Raw genomic sequence first — 26,077 nt, 5'->3', positions numbered from 1 at the left:
ACCAGTTTTTTTCACATGGTTTTCATCTTTTTCAGAACGACAAGACAACTCCATAAAATGCAGTACTATACCACGCTTTATGTATTAAATTTTTTTCACATGGTTTTCATCTTTTTCAGAACGACAAGACAACTCCATAAAATGCAGTACTATACCACGCTTTATGTATTTTGTCTCGCCTATAAATAACGACATCATTGTAGTTATTTTGTGTGCTCAAAAATTAGTAAAAGCAAATATTTCATTAAAAGTAAGGTTTTTTTTTACTAAAAGCAAATATTTCATTAAATGGCTCAACCTCTTCGTCCACCAAAGGGCAACTGTGGAAAAGAATGCTCGATGCAAAATTGTTGGGACGGTGGTGAAGTTGGACGCCGCTACTGGTGCTGTATGAACCAGTTATACAAGGTTCCCGGCGAACCTATTTGTGATTTTGAGGAATGGGTTGAAGAACCATGTTATCAGGAATGCTACAGAGAACAACTGCAGTTTCTTCATAATATGTGTTTATGCCAACGGGAAACACAAAGAGAAAGTGATAGAATTATTGTAGAAATGAGGGCGAAACTGAAGGAGGTGGGAGAAGAAAAATGGAAAGCACAATGGAATTGTGAAGCACAAAAGGAACGAAAAGAAAAATATAAACGGGAACTTACGGAGGTGAAGGCGAAACTGAAAGAGGTAGAAGAAGAAAAAGAACGAATGGAAGAACGATTTAAGTGGTTGGAGCGGAGAATAAATGACAACCGGGACTAAACATTGGCATGTATGTGTTTAGTGTATTTTTCATATTTCATGTATTTTTATTATGTTGGCCTGTTATGTTTGTGTTTGTGCTGTAGTAATGTTTTATTTACATTTTCCTATAATTAAACAGCTTTTTCTTCACTTATTCCAAATTGTGGAACATAATTTTATTTGATATATATTGCAACATACACAAGTACAAACACGTATTACAAAAAACAATACCAAAATAAAAGACTAGGGGTATCCTTGATAGTTGGGTACATTCGACGAACTTGCACCAGGAGCCGGATTACCACCGCCACGCACACCACCTGAAGGACATTTATGACAGTCGTGTCCTATTTGCGAGCATATGCCACATTTACGCGCATAAAAGGTGTCACCAACATCCATTTGGTTCCGTATACGCGTTCTCTTTTGCACTTGCAGCTTGCGCAAATAGTCCTTGTTACATACCATCTTAAAAGGTTCCGGCGGCCAATAATGCTCAGCACCTAATGGTTGCAACTTCCCACTATACGTGTCTACGTATGCAGCAATACTGTATTGCCTATCAATATAGATTGTTGCCCCATATCCAACTTGTTGAAAGCACTTCAACGCATGTGCGCACGGCATGTGGTAGATGGTCCATTTCCAACATGAACATAACCTTCTATTTTCATTCACCGTTTGTAGATTATTCCCACGGTGTTCGCGGATAGCGGTCTTAACTTCAAAAACACCCCGTTCATGATCGTACTGAAGAAATGAATGCCACTGTGCTCGCCTCCTGGACCTTTCAAATCTTCTCATGGGTATTGGCATAAATTGAACACCCCTGTCCATCAATGCTGATGCAGCTAAATGCCTTTCAACAAACCTCTTTGCACTCTGTTTGAATGCCATGCAGACCATGGCACTGACAAGCAGTCCACGGGAAGACTTCAACAAGTCGTTGAATGACTCCAACACGTTTGTAGTGAGGGCTCCCCATCGTCTTCCGCCATCAGCATTCAATGTCCGAATGTGAAGCTCATGCCCCATCAACCAAGTATAGGCTCGTGGTTCTAAATGCTGGATCGCTTCCATACACCTCGTGAATTTGCACTGCTGGTGCTCAGTTGAAGCCATCCACATTAAGTCATGCAATGCCTTGTCAGGATATTTCTTCTGGAAATTGGCCTTCAGGTGACGCACACAGTAACGATGGTATGCATATGGTTCCTGCCATTCAGGCAAGTGACGTACAGAACTTAAAATACCACCATGCCGATCAGATATTAGACAAATACTTGAACGCTGTTTGACAACGTGCTGCTTCAAGTGGTTCAAAAAAAGTGTCCATGTCTCTTCACTTTCGTTGGCACATATGACAAAAGCTAGTGGAAATATTTGCCTATTGGCATCTACTGCAACTGCAATCAAAAGCTTAATATCATACTTTCCATAGATATGAGTACCGTCTATGGAAATAACAGGACGACAATGCACAAAACCATCAATTGCTGGTTTAAATTACCAGAACACATAGTTGAAAATATATTCGGGTCTGTCCGGACTCCGCTCATGCCTCCATTCAACAACAGTCTCGGGGTTAGAGTGTTGCAGTACGGCCATGTACCTGGGCAGATTTGAAAAAGACTTATCCCAATCGCCATAAATAAGTTCAAAGGCACGTTTGCGTCAAAGATATGCCTTTCTTTTGGTTATAGTACAACCACACTCCTAGTGGACGGCTATAATACACTCTTTAATCTTGAACCTAATGGACACTTCCAAATATGGAATCAAGACAAGAGAAATCAAGTCCACATCCAAATTGAAGTGATTCTCATTGTATGTGTCCATTTCACATTTGTGCTCGCTAATAAATTTACCCACTTTCCACAAACCTGATTTCTTATTGGTGGTACGCAACATCCAATGACAACCCATAAAGTCTCTATGGCATACAACCTTGTATTTCTCCGTAGTTGACTCACTTACCGTCATCTCACGACACTCTCTTATACTGTAGATTTTTACAGCCCTAATTAAGCGAGCTTTATCAGGGAAATACATGCCCTTTATCATAACAGCTGGTCTAGACTCATCCCACATCGCTGACCAAAATTCATCATCATCCCTTGTGAGGGCATCCACGTTCGGCATGCTTGGAAAATTATCAAGGTAGGGAATATTCCGCTCATAAAATGGCACGTGGGAGTCGTACACTCTTGGTCTAGCGGGAGGTGGAGGAACATGCTCCCTCGTCAGCTCAGGTTTAACATTCACTTCCTCCTCCTCATCACCCTCATCATGGAAGGGTGTGTCATCCCCAGACTCATCCGCATTGTTGTCATAATCACTATCATCTTCCTGACTCTGCCCATCTGCCAAATCACGAGTAAATACGTCGTCTATGGGCAACTGTGAGAGGTCAGGAGCTTCAAGAATCTCGTTTTCACTGCACAAAAATAACAAAATGATAATATACCCAACTAGATAAATACTTTAGATATAGCTATATCACTTTACTTACAAGTCGTACTGTCTTGACGTTTCATGATGGATATTTTCTTGTTGGTGATGACTCCAGGATGGACCACCGTGGTCCAATACTCCAGAACTACGCATATTCCAACTAGGGGCGGGGTCATAACTTGTAAAATTCGTATTCGGACGGTACCCCCTATGAAAAATAGGAGTGTTAATACAAATCCAATTAAAACATAAAATAAACATCGCGAAAGCGTAGTAAAATTGAAGTTTACCAGTCGTCTTGTTGATTATATAAAGTCGAAAATTTATTTTGTGGCTACTCATTCGTCGGTGGTGACAAGTTTAAATCAAGACAAGCTCTTTCATCAGCAATTTGTCCGGCAAAAACTGCTCCAGAATAACTACCCGATGACTGGGGGTTATCCCTACTATGCACGCCCTCATTATTGGGAACGTCTTCCACCTTGACGTACATTTCCAATAATTTTATTACAATAAATTCCATGTATTCATCCGGAATCCGCAAAAAATCACTAAGAGTTTTATCATCCTCGATGTTAAACTCAGAATAATAAGCAAACCCCTGTGGAGTCACTGAATACGGAAATCTACCGGTTATTTTAAGGTTAACCGAACGCCTCCTCTCATTCATTTTTTTACGTAACAACGATACCAATTTATCGTACTCCATAGTAAGCGGCAATTTAACATGACATTGTGGAGGTGAGCTATACCTCACAGAGTTATTCTCCAACACAACCTCACCCCCCAATATAGTGAAACCCTTATTTTTGCCACTTCAGACATTTTAAAAAAATGATTGATAAGAAGAAGAGAGACGTATGAGCGTAAGTTTGAAGTAAAGTATTGAATGAATTTTCATATTATTGAAACACCTTTAAATAAGGCAAGTCCGACATTGGGGTGTAGAATTTTTCTATGTAAAACGCAGTACAATACTACGTTTTATGTATCGAATTATTGTTATGTCAGTTCATTATTGGTAGGGCTAAAAACCAGAGTAAAATGCAGTATAATAATACGTTTCAGTGTACAACACAGTATTATACTGCGTTTTACAAATTTTCTTAGTAAAATGCAGTATAGTACTGCGAATTACAAAAAAAAAATTAAAAGTAAAACGCAGTACTATACTGCATTTTACTTTAACGACTAAATTTCCGTTAAAGTAATTCGCAGTATAGTACTGCGTTTTACTCATTTATGTAACTTTTTTTTAAGTGGTAGCGGTGGGTGGGTCTCACGTGAATGATAAGCGGCCCCTCCATGGTGTGGGACAAGTTTGTCTCTGTCTTATTGCCTGTTTGACCAAGTTTCTTTTTGATCAAAAGTGTTTTATTTTCTTCAAAAGCATTTTTGGCCAAAAATTAAGGTGTTTGGCTAAACTTTTGGAAGGAAAAAAAGTACTTTTGAGGAGAAGCAGAAACAGTTTTGGAGAAGCAGAAAAAAGTAGTTTCTCTCCGAAAGCACTTTTCTGAGAAGCACTTTTGAGAAAAATACACTTACAAGCAGTTTTTAAAGTTTGGCCAAACACTACTGCTGCTCAGAAGTGCTTTTCAAACTAATTAGCCAAACACAAACTATTTCTCACCAAAAGTACTTTTGAGAAAAGCACTTTAAAAAAACACTTCTCAAAATAAGTTGATTTTTGCAGCTTGGCCAAACGGACTATTAGTTACTTCTTCTCCTTTTTTTTATTTCTCATCCGGTGTTCGGTATCCGCACTAGATATCCGAATTTACGCCGCGTAGGGCCCCATTCGGAGGGGAAACGCTCCCTATCAAAGATTTTTCCATTGCTCATGGCTCGAACTCGAGACCTCTGGTTCAGGGAATAGCAGTCTCATCCATTACGCCATATATTTTGGTGGTCTCTCTCTTAGTTACTGCTCCAACGTACTTTTGTTAAAGTTGTGGGGAAGGAAGATACTGCATCTGCTCTTTAATTTGATCCTTTAATTTTTCTATAGCAAGTTGCGTGGGGTTTATATGAATGAGCCAACCCAACCATAATTTTGTCATCGTTACTGCTCTTTTATTAGAAGAGGTTATTGTACCACAACGTACGACAACTAATATGCTTCAATTCTAAGTCAGTTTTATATCAATATTATTCCATTTAGACTAGTCAGACAAGTTATTGAATTTGACTCTTTTACCGTTCGTCAATATAGAATAATAGAAGGTACTACTGTTAGCGGTCATAGCCATTAACGAGAGAGAAAGAGATAGTAGATCGAGAGAGAACGGAGAAGAATGAAGAACATATTTGAGGGAAAATTGAAAATGCAAAATCGTATCTTTTCTATTGTCTGAAAACTGTATATATAAAGTAAATTAACTAACTAACTCTTAACTTCCTAACTACACATTCAACCGCCTAACTACAGTTAAGTTTACTAACTAACTAAGGTTAGTTATCAGCTTGTGTCTTAGTCTAGCTAACACAAGTTGATTATTTGAACAAGTTCTCTACTCCAAGCTGGTTCAGTAAGTGATGGTGTTGAGCCTTTTCTAAACTCTTGGTAAACAGATCTGCTAATTGATCTTCAGTATGAATATGCTCAGTTCGTATCAGTCCTTGGCTGATTCTTTCTCTAACAAAATGACAGTCTATGTCGATGTGTTTTGTCCTCTCATGGAAAATATGATTAGCTGCTATTTTTATTGCAGCTTTGCTGTCTGATATCATCTTCACTGGCATCCGGATGTTGACTCCAAGTTCTTTCAACAAGCCTACCAACCATGTAATTTCTGCTACACATGTAGCCATTCTTCTAAACTCAGATTCTGCAGAACTTCTTAAGACAATGTTCTGTTTCTTGGACTTCCAAGATATCAAGGACCTTCCAATCTTGACTAAGTACCCAGTGACTGATCTTCTTGTTTCTATGCATGCTTCCCAATCAGAGTCACAGTAGGAAGTGAGCTGCTCAGTATGTCCTGTAGGCATGATCAATCCCAGACCAGGAAATTTTTTGATATACCTCACTACCCTTAAAGCTGCTTCCATATGAGATACTTTAGGAGAGTGCATGTATTGACTTAATACCTCTACTGCGAAGGCAATATCAGGCCTAGTCATAGTTAGATACAACAGCCTTCCAACTAGTCTTTGGTACCTACTGGGATCTTCAAGTAATAGTGTATCCCCAGATGATTCCTTATGATTGATACATTTATCATACTTCACTGATGTAAGTTTCTGGTTTAACTCTAGTGAGTATTAGCTAGTTTAGCTCCACCTAGACCTATCTCAGTAATTAGCTCAAGAGCATACTTTCTTTAACTCATGAAGATGCCCTTATTTGATCTTGCACATTCAATGCCAAGGAAAAACTTTAACTCCCCTAGGTCTTTCATCTTGAACCCCTGCTACAATTTACACCTAGTGTCACTAATCAGACTTGGATTATTACCAGTGATCAATAAGTCATCCACATACACCAAGATTATAACTACATCACCTGCAGTCTTCTTGGTGAATAAGAAATAGTCATAGTGACTTTGTTCAAATCCCATTGACACCAGAGATTCAGTCAGTTTCATATTCCACTGCCTATGAGCCTGTTTGAGACCATATAGAGATTTGTGTAGTTTGCAAACCTTCTGATTCTTCCCCTGTCTGGCAAACCCTTCAGGAATTACCATATAAACTTCCTCTAGGAGAACATCATTGAGGAAGGCATTATGCACATCCGTTTGATATATGAACCACTATTTTGAAGCTGCTAGTGCAATAATAGACCTAACTGTGACCATCTTAGCTACTGGTGAAAAGGTTTTACTGTAGTCTAAGCCTTCCTTTTGACTATAGACTTAAGCTACCAATCTTGCCTTGAATCTCTCTATCTCCCCTGATGCCTTATGCTTGATCTTGAATATCCATTTGTAGCCAATAGGTTTCTTTCCAGTGGGCAGATCAACAATACTCCAGGTGTGGTTATCCTCTAATGTTGTTATCTCCAGTTTCATAGCTTCAACCCACTATGGATCTTTAACTGCCTCTAAGAATGTTTGAGGCTCAGTGCATGTAGAGTAAGCTCATAAGACTTGCCTGTAGGATGGAGATATGTGCGAGTAGGTTACATGAGCTGAGATTGGATAGGCACATTTGGACCCTTTTGAATGAACCACATAGTCCTGTAGCCACAGATATGGTCTACTAGTTCTAGAAGACTTTCTAAGTTCATGTGAAATCAGAAGATCAACTACAAGATCTTCACTTATAGTTGAAATTTTAGTTGTGTTTGGAATATGACAGTGATCATCTTCAATGTCATCTGCTGAAGTTCCTGGAGAGGACTGTATCACACTTTGAGGAGCTGTGCAAGGATGAACTGAGTTGTCAATAGCATCAGAAACAAACTCCAGCACAAGAAACAAAGGATTAGTGATTTGCTTTATGTGCTTGAAAGGATATATTTCTTCCTAAAATGTAACATTCTTGTTGACTAGGAAGGTTTTTGATGAAAGATCATATAGAATATACCCCTTTTGAGTGGATGAATATCCTATGAAAACAGATGGAATTGCTCTAGATGAAAACTTGTCATGCACTTTAGGACTGGATGCATATCACAAGCACCCAAAAACTCTTAAGTGATACAATGAGGGAGGATGCAAATAAAGCATCTCAAAAGGTGTCTTGTACCCAATTACATTAAATGGAAGTCGATTGATGAGATATATAGTTGTAGTTACACACTCTCCCCAGAATCTTAGAGGAATAGAGGCTTGAAATTTGAGAGACCTTGCCATCTCCAGAATTGTTCTATGTTTTCGTTCCACAACTCTATTTTGTTGTGGAGCGTATACACAGGAACTTTGATGCATGATGCCAAGAGTAGTTAACAAGGATGTAAATTCATTTCTAAAGAATTCACTGCCATTGTCAGTTCTTAAATAATTTACATTAGTAGAGAACATATTCTTTACTTTTACCAGAAAATCTCTCAGCACTACTACAGCTTCGGATTTAGATTTGATAAGAAATATCCAAGTATATCTAGAATAGTCATCAACTAGAGTGACAAAGAATCTTTTTCCATCATAGGTTGGCACCTTATAGGGTCCCGAAATTTCACAATGTACTAATTTAAATACAGACTTGGTAGTTGGATTACTTAGAGAAAAAGGCGGTTTTGAATGCTTAGCCAAAGGGCATACAAGACAGTGTTCAGTAGAGCAGTCTTTCACATTACTGATTACATTGAGACTTTTATTATACTTAGAGGAGCATGTCCTAACCTCTTGTGCCACAGAATACTAGATGAGAAGAAACTAGAATTTGAAATAGTACTAGAACTAGACTTAGGCAACTAGAAGAGACATCAATTGTGCTGAGATATCTTCCTTCAGACAGTGTTGAAGAGTTTTGAAGACCTTCTCCTTGTAGAATATACAGTTCATGATTCTCCCTACCAATCCCCTTTACCTGACTACTATAGAGATCCTGAGAAATATAGAAGTCAGGGAAGAAGGCAACTAGGTACTGAAGCTCCTTGGTGAGTGAGTTGTGATACAGACAATAAGTTATACTTAAAGTCTGGAATGTACATCACATTAGATACAGTTTGATCCTTAATTAAGAACAGTAGCCTTCCCTTTATGAATAACAAACACCATTTCTCCATTTGATAAGTGAACTACATTTTTACTTTCTTTATTAATAGTACTATGTGAATTAAGCATGTCAATTCTAGAAGCCATATGATTTGAGGCACCAGTGTCTATGATCCAGTTCTTATTGATAAAGCTGGTCATTAGGGTAATCGGAGTGCCTGTTACAGCCAACCTACTGGATGATCCTGGAGCTTCCTCATTTCCTTTTAACAGCAGCTGAAAAATTTGCTGATATTTTTTCTTAGTAAAGAAAGCAGGAGTTGAATGAGGCTGTGGGGGAGGTCAAAAGCTAGGAGCCTGCTGTTGTGGATAGATAATTTATTGTTGTGGATACACACGGGGATTTCCTCCTTTGTTCTATTGATAGGCAGCATTGGCTTGAGGTATTGCACACTATGGTTGAGAGTGCCTGTGAGTAATATCTCTTACGGAAAAATCTACACCTGAGACACCATTAGCATACAAACCAGGAGTTGTAGAACCTTTCTTCTTGGTCTTAAAGTCAGGTGGATATCCTATGAGTTTGTAACAATTCTCTTTGGTGTGTCCCTTGCTATGACATTATTCACATTGAATCTGACTCTTCTTTAAGTTGTAACTACCTCCCGAGGCTTCATTTCCTCTGTTGTTATACAATATTGTGCTTTCTATCCCTTTAGTAATTAGCATAGATTGCTGACAGGTTGCAAGAATTCTCTGACTTTCTTGATCAACAAGAAGTGCATATGCTTTGTTGATGCTAGGTACATGAGACATCATCATAATTTGGCTTCTGGCCTGGGCATAGGTTTCATTCAAACCTATCAGAAATTGCAGTAACCTATTAGCTTCAAAATGCTGAGAATATTTCTTAGATTTAGGACAAGGCATGAGTGCATCAAATTTATCCCACAGATCTTTCGATTTAGAGAAATAATCAGCAATTGTCATGGTTCCTTGAGTAAGACTATGGATTTCTCTATGAAGATATAGAACTCTAGAGCCATTGAATTTATTAAATCTTTCCTTGAGATCCTCCCAAACCTTATGAGCATCACAAGCATACAGAACACTACTCAATAAGCCAGGTCTAATTGAATTCATGATCCATGGTAGAATAACAACATCAACCTTTTCCCATTGATCATGTAACTCAGGTTCAAATCTAATTTTAGGAAATCGACCATTAACAAAACCTAATTTGCTCTTACCTAAAAGGCCAATTCTCATAGCACGACTCCATAGAGCATAATTATCTGATCTAGTCAACTGAAGTGAAATTAGTGTACTTCCTGGAGTATCGGTTGGCTGTAAGAACAAAAGATGATTATGATCGATTATTGAAAAACTTGTGGTGCCTGTGCCCAAATCACCATTTACAGTGTTAGGAGGAACAGGTACACTACTCGAGGGACTCGACTCATCTCCAATTGCCATTTTCTAGTAGCAAAGTACTCGCCGATCAGTTGAATTGAACAAATTTTGCAAAATTCTCTCCCAATTCATAAACCCTAGCTCCTTTTAGCTCAGATGAACTCTACGACAATTCAACTAGAAATTATTAAACTGAAGTTTCTGAGAAGACCAGAGCAAACTAGAGTAGCGATGAGGACTTACGTCGGTGGCTCAGATACCATGTTAACAACCATATCCATTAACGAGAGAGAAAGAAATAATAGATCGAGAGAGAATTGAGAAGAATGAAGAACAGATTTGAAGGAAAATTGGAAATGCAAAATCGTATCTTTTCTATTCTTTGAACACTGTATATATACAATAAATTAACTAACTAACTCTTAACTTCCTAACTACATATTCAGCCGCCTAACTGCAATCAAGTTTACTAACTAACTAAGGTTAGTTATCAGCTTGTCTAGCTAACAACTACTTATTAACTAACATTTGCTCGAATTATTTTAATTTTCTAAAATTTAAACGTTTAATTGAAGAGTGGCAATGTGATGGAGCTTTTCCTTACAATTGAGCTAGAGTTAGATCCCGAATAGCTATCTTACACCTATCATATCATGACCCTTATTTCTCCCATTCATTATTTTTGTGTTGCTCAACTCTTGTCTTTCCGTAATCAATTATTAATTGTTGTAGTTTTAATAGTTAATGTTAGTTCATAATAATTCCAAATCAAATTGTTGATCATCCTGAATATTAGCATTTAGGCCAAAAATTACTAGAATATTATTTAACTCCAATCCATGTGAAAACGATACATAATCTATACTTTCTCTATATTTAATAGAGCGGTGACAGGGAAATAAAGAAAAGAAAAGGCATTTATATTTTTGGCGACCAACACTTATTAATGGGAATTGAAACTTGACAGAAGCTCAATCATTAGGATGGAAGTGAGGAGTGTACTAGTCCATACTTTCTATATACACCACCATATTACTTAATCTGGAAAGACCATTCAGCTCCATTAAACTATACTAGTAGTATATATATTGCCTCTCCCAAAGGAAGCAGCAGACTTTAGAAAGCGACAGCAGGACACAATATCTAGGCGTATCCACAAACATCCCCACTATTATAAGTCTGTATTATCTAGGGTCTACATACGGGTTGGAAATTATCAATTTTAGCTCAAGCACAAGTAGCTGCATTTGATTTCGGTTTCAAAGACCTATTTCTACGTGTTCATATAATTAAGTGAGAAGATAAAGTGGCGCCGTAAGTTTAAAAAAGAAGATGAGGAACATGGCCAGTTCTGCCTCATCCAAAGGCATCGCCGCAATTGTGGGCGTAGGGCCTAATCTTGGCCGTTCCATCGCTCGCAAGTTCGCCCACGAAGGCTATACAGTCGCTATACTCGCCCGTGACTTGGGTCGGTCAGAAGCGGATTCAGGATTTAATACTTTAAATATTGAAAGTTTTGAGCTCTTCGAAAATGCAGTTAATTGGAGCTATACTTAAAACTCTCTGTTTATTGTAACAGGTAGATTATCAAGATTTGCTGACGAGATAGCAAGAGAAGAAAAGGCGCAAGTGTTTGCTATCCGAATCGATTGCTCCGATTCACGAAGCGTAAGAGAAGCATTTGAGGGAGTTTTATCTCTTGGTTTTGTGGAAGTCTTGGTTTACAATGCATACCTGCCAGTTTCTTGGAACCCCACAAATTTTACAGACATTAAGGTCGAACTTTTTGAAAAATCGATAGCCGTTTCCTCCGTTGGGGCCTTCCACTGCGCTCAACAGGTCCAAAAATTTTACACTGGATATACAGATTTCAGTTGTATATATTAACGATGACTTAATTTATATGCACTGACAGTAGTATAATATAAATTTTCAGGTACTACCAGGAATGGTGGAAAGAGGAAGAGGGACGGTTCTCTTCAGTGGTTGCTCAGCTTCTCTTAATGGCATTGCCGGCTACTCTGAATTATGTAAGTCATATAGTTTTTTTTTACTTTGGTCATTTTCACTTTTTTAGTTGCATTGAAATTTTCAGTTTGGTTCGATGATATTAAGGAACAAACTAAACAAGAAAAATCACAGGCTGTGGAAAGTTTGCAATGAGAGCCTTATCGCAATGTCTAGCAAGAGAGTTTCAACCACTTGGAATACACGTGGCACACGTCATCATCCACGGCAACGTCGGCGCATCTCGGTTTGTCTTTGTCCTCTTTTCTCTTTTTTTGTGTTGTACATGTACTCCTTCACTTGTCCACTCATATATTCCTTACCGGTTATGGTAAGCTTTTCTGCTTACCGAAACTTCTCAATCAAAATTGTGCTTTACTTCATTTTTGTGCTAGTTAGTGTTTGACTCAAAAGATATTAAATTTTTTTTAAACAAATCAATCAAAAATGAAGAAGTAAATTTTAGCTAAGTATAATAATCTTTAAAAGAAAAGATGGATAAGGAGGAGACGAGTAATAAGATTTCTGTGCCGATCTAATTTTGGCCAAATCTTCTCATTCGTTAGTAATATTATAACCAGTATTTTTTTATATCCCCCCTTTTTACAAGGTTACTGTCCACTATATATACAATGAGAGAAACCCTTCTAAGCTGTTAAAGACACGTTACAAAGAATATTCGCATGAATATTCCTAATGTCCCCTAATGAGCTCGTACTATTACAAGGGTCGTACGGTCTCTTGTTTGCCTTAAGGCCGTCTCCCGCAGGATATCGTGTCAAGGAGACCCCATCATTCGTCGTACTCGTCGTTGGTCGTGGTTGGTCAAATTTGGACCCATACAGTTAGTCCCTCCGCTTGTCGGGGTCGCAACTGTGTGCGTCCTCAATAAGCAGACATCATGCGTTCCTATGGAGAAATTTGATCCTTCAAGGCGTTATGACATGGGCAATGGGGGACGGTCAGCGTGCTTAGCAAGACTCCGGGTAATACATTTTACCGGGAAATGATATCACCTTCACGTGTGTCATCATTACGCATGTTTTCGAGGTAGGAGTCGTTGGCGCTACTCTGTGACCCTCCGGTTCGATTCTGGAGCCACCCAACCCTATAAATAGGTGGAGGGTTTGTTTTTTCGAAAGTTCTTGGCCATTTCACTCCTGATAACCTCCCCTTATTCCTCTGGGTTTGCCTTGATGCCCTTCTGCTTCTTCTTCTCACATTTTTCACTCGCATCTACTTCCTCCTCCTTTTTTACATTGATATCTCTTTGAGCGAAATCATGCCAAGGTCACATCATTCTCGTGAAGGGGTTCCTAAGGCCACCCCATTGTCCATGGCGCCCCCTTTAGGCGATGAAGATACGGTGGTAGAAGAGGGTGACAGTCTCCCTACGGTGGAGAAGTTACTACCGAGATACCCCATGTCTCGAAGTGACTTCCTCAAAGATCCCCCTTCTACTCCTGCCCCCATACTTTCTGAGATGGAGCAGGTTCACCTTGACGCTCTTCATATAAAATATAGCATTCTCGCTCACGTTGACATGATTCCGGCGGGGGGAGATTTTGTAGATGTCCACAGGCCTGGGTACTGCGCTTTCTATGAGTACCCTTTCGTGATTGAATACACTTTTCCTCTCTTCCCATTAGCGGAAGAGTTCTACAGGTTCTACCAAGTTTTCCCGGCACAACTTTCGTCGTATACGCTTAAGGTGCTTCTACTATTGACCAAGTATGCGGAGTTGGCGGAATGTAACGTTTCTATCCACCACCTCTTGCACCTGTTCTCACCTAGCTTCCACAGAGGTACCATGGCGCATTTGAGGCACCGTGGCACGAAAGGGCTGGTAGTTGGGACAGACGACCGAGCAAGTCGCAAGTTTTGGCAAAAGTACTTCTTTGTCAAAACGAAACTTATCGTTGGTATTCATCATGAAGTTTGTTTGCTTCTCGTTTGCAGCTATGGGACGTTTACCCCGCCCTATTGTGGGCACAGGGGATTGGGTAGCTCGTCTGTTACCCCATGCATCGGAAATCCGAGATTGGCCTTCCTTCGTAAAGCGTCACGACCCTAAAGTTCCACTGGTGAGTGTTTTCCCTTTACCACTTCGGTGGTTATATATCTTCGTCTACTAATTCGACTTCTTCGTGATGGCAGGTTGAGGAGCATCCAGGTGGAGGGAGTCTGTCCCCGCATTTCGACAGGCCGTTACCACCGTGGACACGCAATTTGTTTTGAGTGAATCTATTCGAGAGGGTCGTCATCAACCTGTTCAATTAGAAGGCCCCTCTCGAGTCGTGGTCGTGTGGGAGGAGGCTTCTTCAATGCCGGTCCCCCACCTCTTGGACGAATCCTCCAATGGGGATGAGCCATTATCGAGAAAAAAGAGGAGAATGAAGCTCGGGAAGGGTGTGGCGGTCAATGCTGATAGAAGTAGGGCATCGCAGACGGCACATGTGCCCGTATTTATGGCCGATGCTATATTATCGGAGAGATATCCTCAAATAGAGGGGGTTTACCTAAGAGCCGGCTCTGTACGCTATGCTGAGGGTGGCGCATCGTCAATGTTGGAGGCCGTCACGTCGAGGGCAAAGGCTAAGGTTCAGATGTTGACCTGGAGGAAGTCAACGAGTTCGTGGGTCGCCATACTCACATGGAGGTCAGAGCGAAGGGGTTCGATCGTCACATAGTCATCCCAGGGAACTATAACTTACAGTCGAACTATGAGCAAGTGGCGTCCATTCTAGCTCCTCTATGTGTTGCCCCTGAAAACGGGTTCTCAGGGCAATGAGTGATGTGGAGTTGTCTCAGAACGTTGCCAGTATGGCCTTGCGGGTAGGTGCCTTTCCTTTTTTTTCGTCGTTGAGCTTGTGCGGCGATTGTCGACCTGTACTTTGTTTTTAACTTCTCTTTTCTTCTGTGCTAGACCCTCATCATGGAGACTGAGCGTGAGCGTCGGGGGAGGAAGAGGATGGCCGTTTATGGGAAGATGTCGTCCAAATTCTAACCGTACCATGCTAAGCACCATGCGATGGTCGATATTTACAATTAGGATCCTGAGTTTCAACTGTTTTGCGAAAGGCTCAAACAAATGGAGGAATTGGAGCACAAGATCGAAAAGCTGAGGGAGCAGGACGAGGAGCTTGTGAAGGCTGTCGCCCGTAACAGTGAGCTTGAGGCCTCCCTCAAGGTGAAGGAGGACGAGCTCGAGTTGAGCAGGGGGGCGATGGCTGAGAATGCTGATTTACAAGCAAAGGTGGCCAGTTTAACCGCTAAACTGAGTGCGAAGGCGGCGGAGATTGAGGGACTTAAGGGTGAGCTGGTGGACGGTGTTGATAAGCTAGCGGCAGCTATTTCTGGAACGACGTCTTTGGAGAATGCCCTTCATGTTTGTAAGTCGAAGCTGACTGAGGAGAAGGGGGCCTCTAGTCTTAAGGTCGCGGGGCTTGAAGCGCGTGTTAGGGAGTTAGAGGCAGAGCTATCCACATTGAATGGGCAAGTGGCCTCGCTAAGGGCGGATGATGCAAATCGACGCTCTCAACCTTCTACGTCTCGTGCCTCGGCCGACCCGGTCGTTCCTCGTCGTCTATATGAGTTGTGGGTTCTGGCTGAGGCCCGACTTGATGTGTACAAGGCTTTCCACGCCGAGGGGAGGGAAACTAAAGCGGAACTTCAAACCATGCATAACGAAGCTCGTGAGGCATACAGGTATGATCCTCTTACACCTGACGAAGATGATATCAATTCTGACGATGCGAACCGCCTTGCTTCGGACTCTTGGTATGAGGATGCTTATCCCCCTAGGGGTGATGTGTTATTTTTTGTTAGTAATTTTTTTTTGTCTTGGGGCTTTTGTAGGGGGCATGTTTGAGCCCGTTTGTAAGGATAAATGTAAATAATATTTTGGTGCAATGTAGAATTTGATTTTATCGATTTGTTGGTGTTCTTTATAGTGTTTATGGTGTCTGGGATACCTGACGAGCTTATTAAGTCGATTAAGCTTTTAGGCGAGGATGATTCCCCCCTTTGGGATGCTGCTTCGAACTACTGTAGAAGTACAATCCTGTCGTAGTTCGAATGAGGTCGAACTCGTGTCTTCGTCAATGGCCTTGGCCATTGGGATGTTGCTTCGAACTGTCATCGAAGTAGTATCTCGTTGTAGTTCGAACGAGGTCGAACTCATATTTTCGTCAATGGCCTTGGCCATTGGGATGTTGCTTCGAACTGCCATCGAAGTAGTATCCCGTCGTAGTTCGAACGAGGTCGAAGTCATATTTTCGTCGATGGCCTTGGCCATTGGGATGTTGCTTCGAACTGTCATCGAAGTAGTATCCCGTCGTAGTTCGAACGAGGTCGAACTCATATTTTCGTCGATGGCCTTGGCATTGGGATGTTGCTTCGAACTGTCGTCGAAGTAGTATCCCGTCGTAGTTCGAACGAGGTCGAACTCATGTTTTCGTCAATGGCCTTGGCCATTGGGATGTTTCTTCGAACTGTTGTCGAAGTAGTATCTCGTCGTAGTTCGAACGAGGTCGAACTCATATTTTCGTCGATGGCCTTGGCCATTGGGATGTTGCTTCGAACTATCGTCAAAGTGGTATCCCATCGTTGTTCGAACGAGGTCGAACTCATATTTTCGTCGATGGCCTTGGCCATTTCTTGTTGGAGGTTTGATCATATTCCCGTAGGAAAACACATGTCGACCCTATACATACGATGGAGATTTGATTATATTCTTGTGAAAATTACAAGTCGACTATGTACATACAATGGAGATTAAGTCAACCCTGTACCTACGATGGAGATTTGATTATATTCTTGTGAGAATTACATGTCGACTCTTTACATACAATGAAGATTTGATTATCTATATCCAGTCCCTTCATTACTTCGCCCCAGGGACCGTGTTGACGGGCAGGGTAATGAATAATACTTCGAACTTCAAGATGTCTCCTTCATTGCCTCATTAAAAACCTGACCAGGAAAACCCGATTGGGACAAAACCCGGATGAGGGAAAAAGAGTACGACTTAGGTGGCACCCTTTTTTTTTAAAAGTGGAAGTATTTGAGATGGGCGACATTCTAGTTGTTTTGGAGTAGTTTACCCTCCATTATCTCTAACTGGAATGCTCCTTTATTTGTTGTGGTTGTGATTTTGTATTGTCCGTCCCAGTTTGTTCCCAATTTTCCTTCATTAGGATCTTTTGCTGCTTGTGCTTTAGCCTTGAGGACGTAATCTCCGACTTTGAGCGGTCGCACTTTGGCCTTCTTGTTGTAGTACCTTTCCACTTGTTGCTTTTAGGCTACCATTCTTATGTGGTCCATGTCTCTCAGTTCTTCGACATCATCCAGGTCTTGTAGCATGCTTTCGTTGTTGCTTGTTCCGTTCTCGTTGGAGTATCTCAAACTAGGCTCTCCGGCCTCGACGGGTATAACTGCGTCAGTCCTGTAGACTAGTGAAGACGGCGTCTCACCCGTACTAGTTTTTGGTGTGGTGTGATATGCCCATAATACTTCCGGTAGTAGTTCAGGTAATAGCCCTTTGGCATCCTCGAGCTTCTTTTCCAATATATTCAGTATTACTTTATTAGAGGATTCGGCTTGACCTTTGTCGGCGGGATGATACGGCGTGGAAAGTATTCGTTTGATATGCCATTTCTCAAAAAACTCGGTCGTTTTCTTTCCGACAAACTGAGGCCCGTTGTCGCAACTGATTTCTTTGGGGATGTCGAAACGGCATATTATGTTTTTCCATATGAACGCGATGAATCTGCGTGTATGCACCTACTTCCACCCATTTAGAAAAATAACCAGTCAAAACCAAAAGGAAATATACCTTGCCTCGTCCGACTGTGAGGGGTCCAACTATGTCCATCCCTCACTTTATGAATGGCCATGGTGAAATGACAGAATGAAGGGGTTCCCCTGCTTGATATATTATAGGGCCGTACTTCTGACACTGTTCACAATTCCTGACGTAGTCCGCGACTTCTTTTTTCATGGTGGGCCAGTAGTATCCGGCACGAATGAGGCATCAGATGAGGGCGCGATTTCCTGTGTGGGCGACGCAGTGCCCTTCGTGTACTTCTTCCAATACTCGTCTTATTTGGTTTGGACCAAGGCATTTGGCCAGGGGGCCGCCGAACGTTCTTTTGTAGGGATCACCGTTTACAATGTTGTATCTGGTTGCCTGTATCCGAAGCTTTTTGGCTTCCTTCTTATCTTGCGGGAGTGTTCCATCGTGCAAATATGCTACGAGGCGGTTTCGCCAGTCCCAAGTCAGGTTTACTGAGTGTACCTCGACGTGGTCTATGGCGGAATGGAGAAGGGTGACCACGTTTTCCTTGTTGATATTTTTAGTGGTTGCCGCTAGCTTGGCGAGGCCGTCTGCTTCGATATTTTGCACCTTGGGTATTTGGTCTAGGCGGCATTCATCGAATTCTGGCAGTAGTTTGTGAATTTCTGACTGGTACTTTTGTAGTCACTGTTCTTTGATTTGGAAAGTCCTGGTGACTTGGTTCGCCACGAGTTGAGGGTCGCAATGGAGGACGAGTCGTCGGGCGCCGTATTTGAGGGCTAATTTCAATCCTACAATCACAGCTTCGTACTCGGCCTCGTTGTTAGTCATCTTGGGGCATCGTATGGACTGGCGAATTACTTCGCCCGTAGGAACTTCGAGGACGAGTCCCAATCTCAATCCCGAGGCACTAGAAGCACCATCGGTGTAGAGGACCCAAAGGTCGGGGTGTGCGGAAGCGCTCCGCGCTTCCTGCTCTACTTCAGACAATATTTTCGAGCTGAAATCAGCAACGAAATCGGCGAGCACCTGCGACTTAATGGCAGTTCATGGTTGGTATGTTATATCATGCTCGCTTAGTTCTATGGCCCATTTGGCCAATCTACCCGATAACTCTGGTTTGTGTAGGATACCCCTTAGGGGGAAGGTTGTCACCACTTTGATGAGGTGACATTGAAAATATGGTCTAAGCTTTTGTGAAGCTTGACTAATGCTAAAGCTAGTTTTTCAAGGTGAGGTTACCTCATTTCAGCATCGATTAACATTTTGCTGATATAGTAAATCAGAGATTGCGTACCTTCGAGCTCACGGACCAAGACTGCGCTCACGGCGACTTAGGAGACCGCTAGATACACAAGTAGACATTCCCCTGGGTCTTCCTTGACGAGTAGGGGTGGCGAATATAGATACGGTTTTAGTTTTCTCAGGGCGTCGACACATTCTGCATTCCATTGCAGTCCGTGGTCTTTTCTTAGCACATTGAAGAATTTGTGGCATCCATACGATGATCGTGAAATGAACCTTGACAGGGCGTCTATTCGTCCTGTTAATTTCTGCACCTATTTTTTGATGGTCAGTACTTGCGGTATTCCTTCGATGGCTCTAATCTGGTCCGGGTTGACCTCGATACCCCTTTGTGACACTAGAAAACCAAGGAACTTTCCTGAAGTTACACCAAAGGCGCATTTTTTCGGGATTCAGCTTCATCCTGTATTGCATCAATATCTCGAAGGCTACCTTCAGATGGCCAATGTGATCCTCCTTCTTTATTGATTTTACCAGCATGTCGTCGATGTAAACCTCCATGGTCTTACCGAGTTGCTCTTTGAACATCTTGGCGACTAACCTTTGATATGTCGCCCCTGCATTCTTGAGCCCGAATGGCATTACCTTGTAGCAGTACGTTCCTTGGTGGGTGATGAAAGTGGTCTTTTCTTGATTTTCTTCCGCCATTAGGATTTTGTTGTAATCGGAATAGGCATTCAAAAAGCTAAGTAGTTCATGCCCCGTTGTTGCGTGGATGAGCTGATCGATGTGTCGTAGCGGAAAGGAATCTTTCGGGCATGCCTTGTTCAGGTTGGTGAAGTCAACACACATTCGCCATTTCCCATTCTTCTTTTTTACCATGACTACATTGGCGACCTATTGCAGGTATTTCGATTCCCTGATAGAACCGTTGGCGAGCAATTTATCAACCTCCTCGCTGACCGCCTCATTGATGGCGGCATTGAACTTTCTCCTAATTTGTCGTACCGGAGGGTAAAGAGGATCGATGTTCAGCCGGTGTGTGACGATATCCCTTGGGATTCCTGGCATATCTGAGTGGGAAAAGGCAAACAAGTTAGCATTGTTAGTTAAGAACTGATGATATTTACCTGGTTCTGAGAGGTTGTGCCCGACATAAGCCTTTTTCGTGCTATTGGTATTGTCCAGTCGAACGGAATCAAGATCTTCTACGGTTGCTTTGCAAACTTCTATGACGTCCGGGTCTTTGATGGCTTCTACTTGTGCGTCGGGTTTGGTTCTCGACACGGCTAATTGTTATACCTATGCACTTGCCCCTTTTAGTTGTGTGGTGTGTGTGCAATCTTGGGATATCCGGTAGCATTCTTGGGCGGTGCATGGCTCGCCTAGGATGCTGAATATCCCCCATAGGGTGGGGAATTGATTACTTGATAGAAACTTGACGGGACGGCGTGCATGGCGTGTATCCATGGTCGTCCTATGATGGCATTGTAGGTTGTTTCTTGGTTCATGACGTGGAATGTCGTTTCCAGGGTGACTCCTCCTGCCAGGACAGGCAGCATTTCCCCAGAGGTTCGTTCCACTATATTATTAAAACCCGTTAGTGTTATTCAACGCGGTATTATTATTTCCTCAAGCCTCATCTGCGTGAGAACTCGTAGGTGAACAATACACGTGCCGCTTTCGTCATCCACCATTATTCTTTTTACATCGGTATCCGCGATGCGTAAAGTTATAACTAAAGCATCATATTGAGGGAAAGACAAACTGTCGGTATCCGACTTATCGAAGATGATACTGTCTTCGAGGTCGTCATACTGTTCGTGGGCAACCGTCCGTTTGAGTTTACGTGTGGTGGTGAATTTAACATGGTTGATTATCGTGTCATCGCCGCCGCCGATGATCATTTGTATGGTGCGAGATGGTGATGGTGACTTTGGAGGTCCTTGAGGTTGATCGCGTCCACGAGCGAAGTTGACCCTTCCTCGGTTGCTTAGCAGTTCTTTCAGGTATCCCTGGTTCGGCATTCTTACCACTTCTTGTCGCAGACCTATGCAATCTTCGGTATTGTGTCCTCTTTCCTGGTGGAATTCATATAGAACGTTCGACCTCCTAGTGCTCGGATCCGACTTCATCTTTTGCGGCCATTGCACCTTTGTTCCGAGCTTTTCCAGTGTGTACACTATTTATGAAGGAGAGACACAAAAGTTATGAGCAGATAACAGTGGAGGCATACCTCTTTCATTTCGGGGGGGGGGTGCGATGTGTCGAGGCACGACGTCTGCATGTTGTGGAGGAGGTGGATTGGATGTTTGGATATAGGGCTGGTGCTTTTCTCGGTTGAAACGTGGTAGTTGGTCCCTTCGACTGTCATTATGGCGATCTCTCCTTGTCTCGGTTTGGACTGATGTTAACTGCTAGAGAGGACCGTTCAGGTCATCCTCGTCTGCCCTTACTTCGGCGCAACAGGCATTATGGATTTCTTCCCACGTGGTAGGAGGATGCTTCATGAGTCTACTTAGTAGCTTTTTGGTTGCTTTCGACCCGTTTCTGTTCAGCCGTTTTGAAAGGCTGCTACTGACATCCCTTCTAACACGTTCGGTAGGCTCATCCTTACCTTGTTGAATCGGGCTAGGAAGTCCCGAAGTCCCTTGCTCGTCGTCTGCCTGACGGCGAAGATATCGTTGACCCTGGCCTCTGCCTTTTTTGCCCCCGCATGAGCGGTGACGAACTTATCTGCCATCTCTTCGAATGTTGATATCGATCGCGCTGGTAGTTGGGAATACCATGTCAGTGCTCCCCCTGTCAAAGTTTCGACAAACTTTTTCAGCAGTACGGACGACACCTGCTCCTTCGATAGATTGTTACCTTTTACTGCGGTAACGTAATGGATTAAGTGATCCTTCGGGTTCGTGGTGCCATCATATATTTTCAAATATGGCGACATTTTGAAAGTTTGCGGGATGGAATGGGAAGCTGCCCCTTCGCTATATGGTTGTTCGACGAATCGGCCTACATCGCGTTTTGGTAATAACTTCGGAGCGCCTGGTATCTTATCAACCCTTTCCTGATGTTCCTTCATCTAGTCACAGAGTGTTTTGTTCTCATTTTCCATCTCTTCCATTTTCTTTAAGTTTGCCATAAGTGCATCGTTGCCTACATCAGTAACAACACGGGTGTTACCTGTTCGTGTAGTGTCTGGCTCATCGGCAACAACTGCGGTTTCTGCTGGTAATGTGCCTTCGGTATCTCTCTGAATAGGTTTCTCGAGCATGTTGCTCAAGGTGTTTGTCAACCATTCTTCTAATAACCTTTTCACGGACGGTGGCGTCTCTCCTACTGCGGATGTTGAGGTTTCCCTCTCGCGCAAGATCATTAGATCCTCGTGCGGGGGAGGTGAGATCTCTCCCTCAGGTGTAGCACTTGGTGTTGCGTTTTCGTTGTCTTCTCCACTGGCTTCGTTGAGGGAGTTCATGAGGTTGTTCGTGACACCTGCTATTGCCTTTAGCATTGCTTCTCCCTTTCCGGTCATTGTTGACCTTTATGAAGCTAAAGAGTGGTGATTATTTCTTTCAAGAATCTAGATGAAAACTACAATTTCAGCTATAAAAATCCCCACAGACGGCGCCAAATTGTTTGATTCAAAACATATTGAAACCTTTTTGAACCAATCAATCAAAGATGAAGAGTTAAATCTTAGCTAAGTATAATAATCTCTAGAAAGAAAAATGGATAAGGAGGAGACGACCGATCTAATTTTGGCCAAATCTTCTCATTCGTCAGTAATATTGTAACCAGTATTTTTTTATATCCCCCCTTTTTACAAGATTACTGTCCTCTATATATACAAAGAGCAAAACCCTTCTAAGCTGTCAAAGACACGTTACAAAGAATATTCGCAAGAATATTCCTAATGTCCCCTAATGGGCCCGTACTATTACAAGGGTCGTACGGTCTCTTATTTGCCTTAAGGTCGTTTCCTGCAGGACATCGGGTCAAGAAGACCCCGTCATTCGTCGTACTCGTCATTGGTCGTGGTTTGTCAAATTTGGACTCATACGGTTACCTTTAAAACTAATTCTTTATCCAAAGAAGATGCAGGAATCTTTTAGTTGTATTTACCTTTACAACAATGACAAACTCAGATCAAAAAGTTTTTTTTGGCATTCCACGAGACGGAACTTTTATGGTAATTAAGGTTTCCTTGAGAAGCTGTTCTATATTCTGTTTATAGATTTTTTACACTGTTAGGTTATTTTAATTAACAATAATGGATAACGCTTCATGATACGCCTAATATGAGCAGTGGCGAAGCTAGAAATTTTTCCAAGGGTATTCAAATTTGAAAGAAGTGAAAAAAAAATCCCAATAAAGGGTATTTTATATGTGTTATATACCTCTAAAACGTAATATTCTGCCTACATACACAACGCAATTTTTGACGAAGGGTGGTCAGTTGACCACAATTGTGACCATGTGACTTCGCCACTGAATATGAGTAATAACTTACTAGCAGAGGCGGACCTATGTGGTGAGGTGAGGGGTCATGTGACCCCGTTAGTCTCGACAAAAACTCTGTATATACATATTATATATATCTATATAATATGGAACCCCTTAAATATTTTAAGTGTGTCCCCAGAAACAAAGAAGCCGATGAGTGAAGTGGTTGATTTGTGGCCTTAAATTCCCAACTTTGCTGGGACGTATGTTCGAAACCCCCTTTGGCCCTTTAGCTTCTTTTTTTTCCCCTCCTTTCTATTTTTATTCCTTGAGTACAATATAATTTATATTTAATAGCAAATTGCTTTATCTTTTACTTTTATCTCTTTTTTTAATTCAATTATAATTTAGTACTAATATATAATAGTTAACTTTATTAATATTTTAGTTCTTTGATTACAATATAATTTATATTTAATAGCAAATTATTTTTTTACTTTTATCTTCTTCTTTTTTATTTCATTTATAGTTTAGTACTAATACACAATAGTCAAGTTAATTAATTTTATTCATTCTCTTCCCATAGCACCTATTTTGCGAAGAAATCTCTGTTTCTCATATATATATAGTATTTTTTTTTCTTCTTTAGAATTTTATCGTTGGTGATTAGCATACAGTGGTGCCCCGTCGCGCTCAAATCCTGGGTCCGCCTCTGCTTACTAGAACTAATTAAATTGAATTGACCTCTGTGTATATATATAAATTGAATTTACCTCTGTGTGTATCTGTAACCTAACTTAAATCCGAATTTTTTGAAGATCTAGCTAGTATCTCATAAATTGAACTTTCAAGTGGTGAAAGTCAGCCTCACTAAAGATTGTGGGCCAGAAAGATATAGTGAAATTCTTTAGCATTAATTAATGTTATTAAGTTAATCCTACCAACCAGTGCTTTTTATGCCCCCCCCCCCCCCCCAAAAAAAAAAAAAAAGCAATTTTTACTTAATATGCCAGTAGGGCATAGATAAAGGAATAATACAGATAGGATTGGACTACAGTAATTTGCTACTTTGGCCTCAGAAGTTTACATACCAATGCCTGGAGCTTGTAGTCATTCTGTCCATCAAATTTCTCTATTGGTTTCTTATTGGGTTAGAGCATGCATTGCTTGCTCTATGTGTGAGGCGAATTCATGATTTAATAAAGTTAGTAAATTCAAAATAAGTAAGTGATTTTATTATATATATACATTTTAAATTATTTTTGCATATGAAAATACTTAATTCAAGGCGAAAGCAATGGGTCAATTGGACCCACAGAATCTGCCTCTGGGGATCACCCTAATATGCTGCATATCTAGTATCAGGCCTCTAAAATGGTTTTGAGTTCTTCCCAAAAGCATGAATAAACTACTGTCAAACATCTCTATAACAACCTCATTTGTTCAGGATTTTTTTGGCTGTTATAGTGTAGTGCCGTTATAGAGAACGTACATTATTAGTAATATATATAGCATGAAAATTGGTTCCATAAAAATTTGACTTTTATATGAATGCTTATTATATAAGATGCATGTTGTTATAATGTTAGCATATGTTAAGGTGCTACTTTTTGGAGTTGTGCTTGCAGGGGATCAATGGTATCGACTTCACAGAATAGACTGTTGGTTGGTGAACAACAGCAACAACAACAAAGTGGAGGAAGGGACGGTTTGATGGATCCGGACGCGCTGGCACAGACCTACTGGCACTTACACATTCAAGACAGATCTGCTTGGACACAAGAGATCGATCTCCACCCCTCCAATCCAAGATACATGTAGAAAGAAATGAAATACCTGCCTTTTCTTGAATCATTAATAATTCAAATGCCCATATGTTCTTTTCCTTTGTTATGTGATTCTGGTTAACAACAAAGTGGCAAGGCTCAAAGCTGAGTCACTGCCATTAATGTCGCCCATGTGTACTATATATATGGCCTACTAAGTTAGACATTTTCGATTTAGTTGTGGTATTGTGTGATTGATTGGGACACTATGTAAATTTGATTTGCTTTGGAATTGTAAAAGTAGAATTTGAAGGAACATGAATGAGATCTTCGCACGAGTTTTGAGAGGGGAAGTTATTTGACTCAAAAGATATAGAAATATTTTTCAACAAATCAATCAAAAAAGATAGAAAGGGTAAATCCTAGCTAAAGATAATTAACTTTAGATTCGAGATAAATAATATGAATAGAAAAACATAGCCGAGTATAAGTATTAATCGTGATTATGGTCAGATGTAATAGCATAAACAAAGATGCATTAAGTAACATTAAGTGACAATAAAATGTAAATAAAGGAAAAAATTCACCTAATCTTGAGTAAGACGGAT

At 41.2% G+C, this 26,077-nt stretch overlaps 2 protein-coding genes across 2 annotated transcripts; one reads left to right on the top strand and one right to left on the bottom strand.

The window, feature by feature from the left end:
• Window positions 1-6,608: 6,608 nt before the first annotated feature.
• Window positions 6,609-10,274, bottom strand: LOC142176789 (uncharacterized). Its single transcript, XM_075245144.1, has 7 exons — window positions 9,461-10,274; window positions 9,288-9,373; window positions 8,829-9,074; window positions 8,536-8,688; window positions 7,323-7,664; window positions 7,071-7,220; window positions 6,609-6,950 (listed from the first exon to the last, which is right to left on the bottom strand). Exons 1-7 carry the CDS (start codon window positions 10,272-10,274, stop codon window positions 6,609-6,611), a joined length of 2,133 nt encoding a protein of 710 aa, XP_075101245.1.
• Window positions 10,275-11,157: 883 nt separating this feature from the next.
• Window positions 11,158-25,785, top strand: LOC107767059 (uncharacterized). The gene is made up of 5 exons (XM_016585970.2): window positions 11,158-11,679; window positions 11,791-12,050; window positions 12,148-12,241; window positions 12,354-12,465; window positions 25,332-25,785. The coding sequence occupies exons 1-5, from the start codon at window positions 11,544-11,546 to the stop codon at window positions 25,522-25,524; spliced, it is 795 nt and encodes a 264-aa protein (XP_016441456.1). The 5' UTR covers window positions 11,158-11,543; the 3' UTR covers window positions 25,525-25,785.
• Window positions 25,786-26,077: the final 292 nt, after the last annotated feature.

Source organism: Nicotiana tabacum, chromosome 3 (genome assembly GCF_000715075.1).
Source record: "Nicotiana tabacum cultivar K326 chromosome 3, ASM71507v2, whole genome shotgun sequence".
Lineage (NCBI taxonomy): Eukaryota > Viridiplantae > Streptophyta > Magnoliopsida > Solanales > Solanaceae > Nicotiana > Nicotiana tabacum.
The sequence above is the reverse complement of the archived record's forward strand: the minus strand, read 5'-3'. Positions and strand labels throughout refer to the sequence as shown.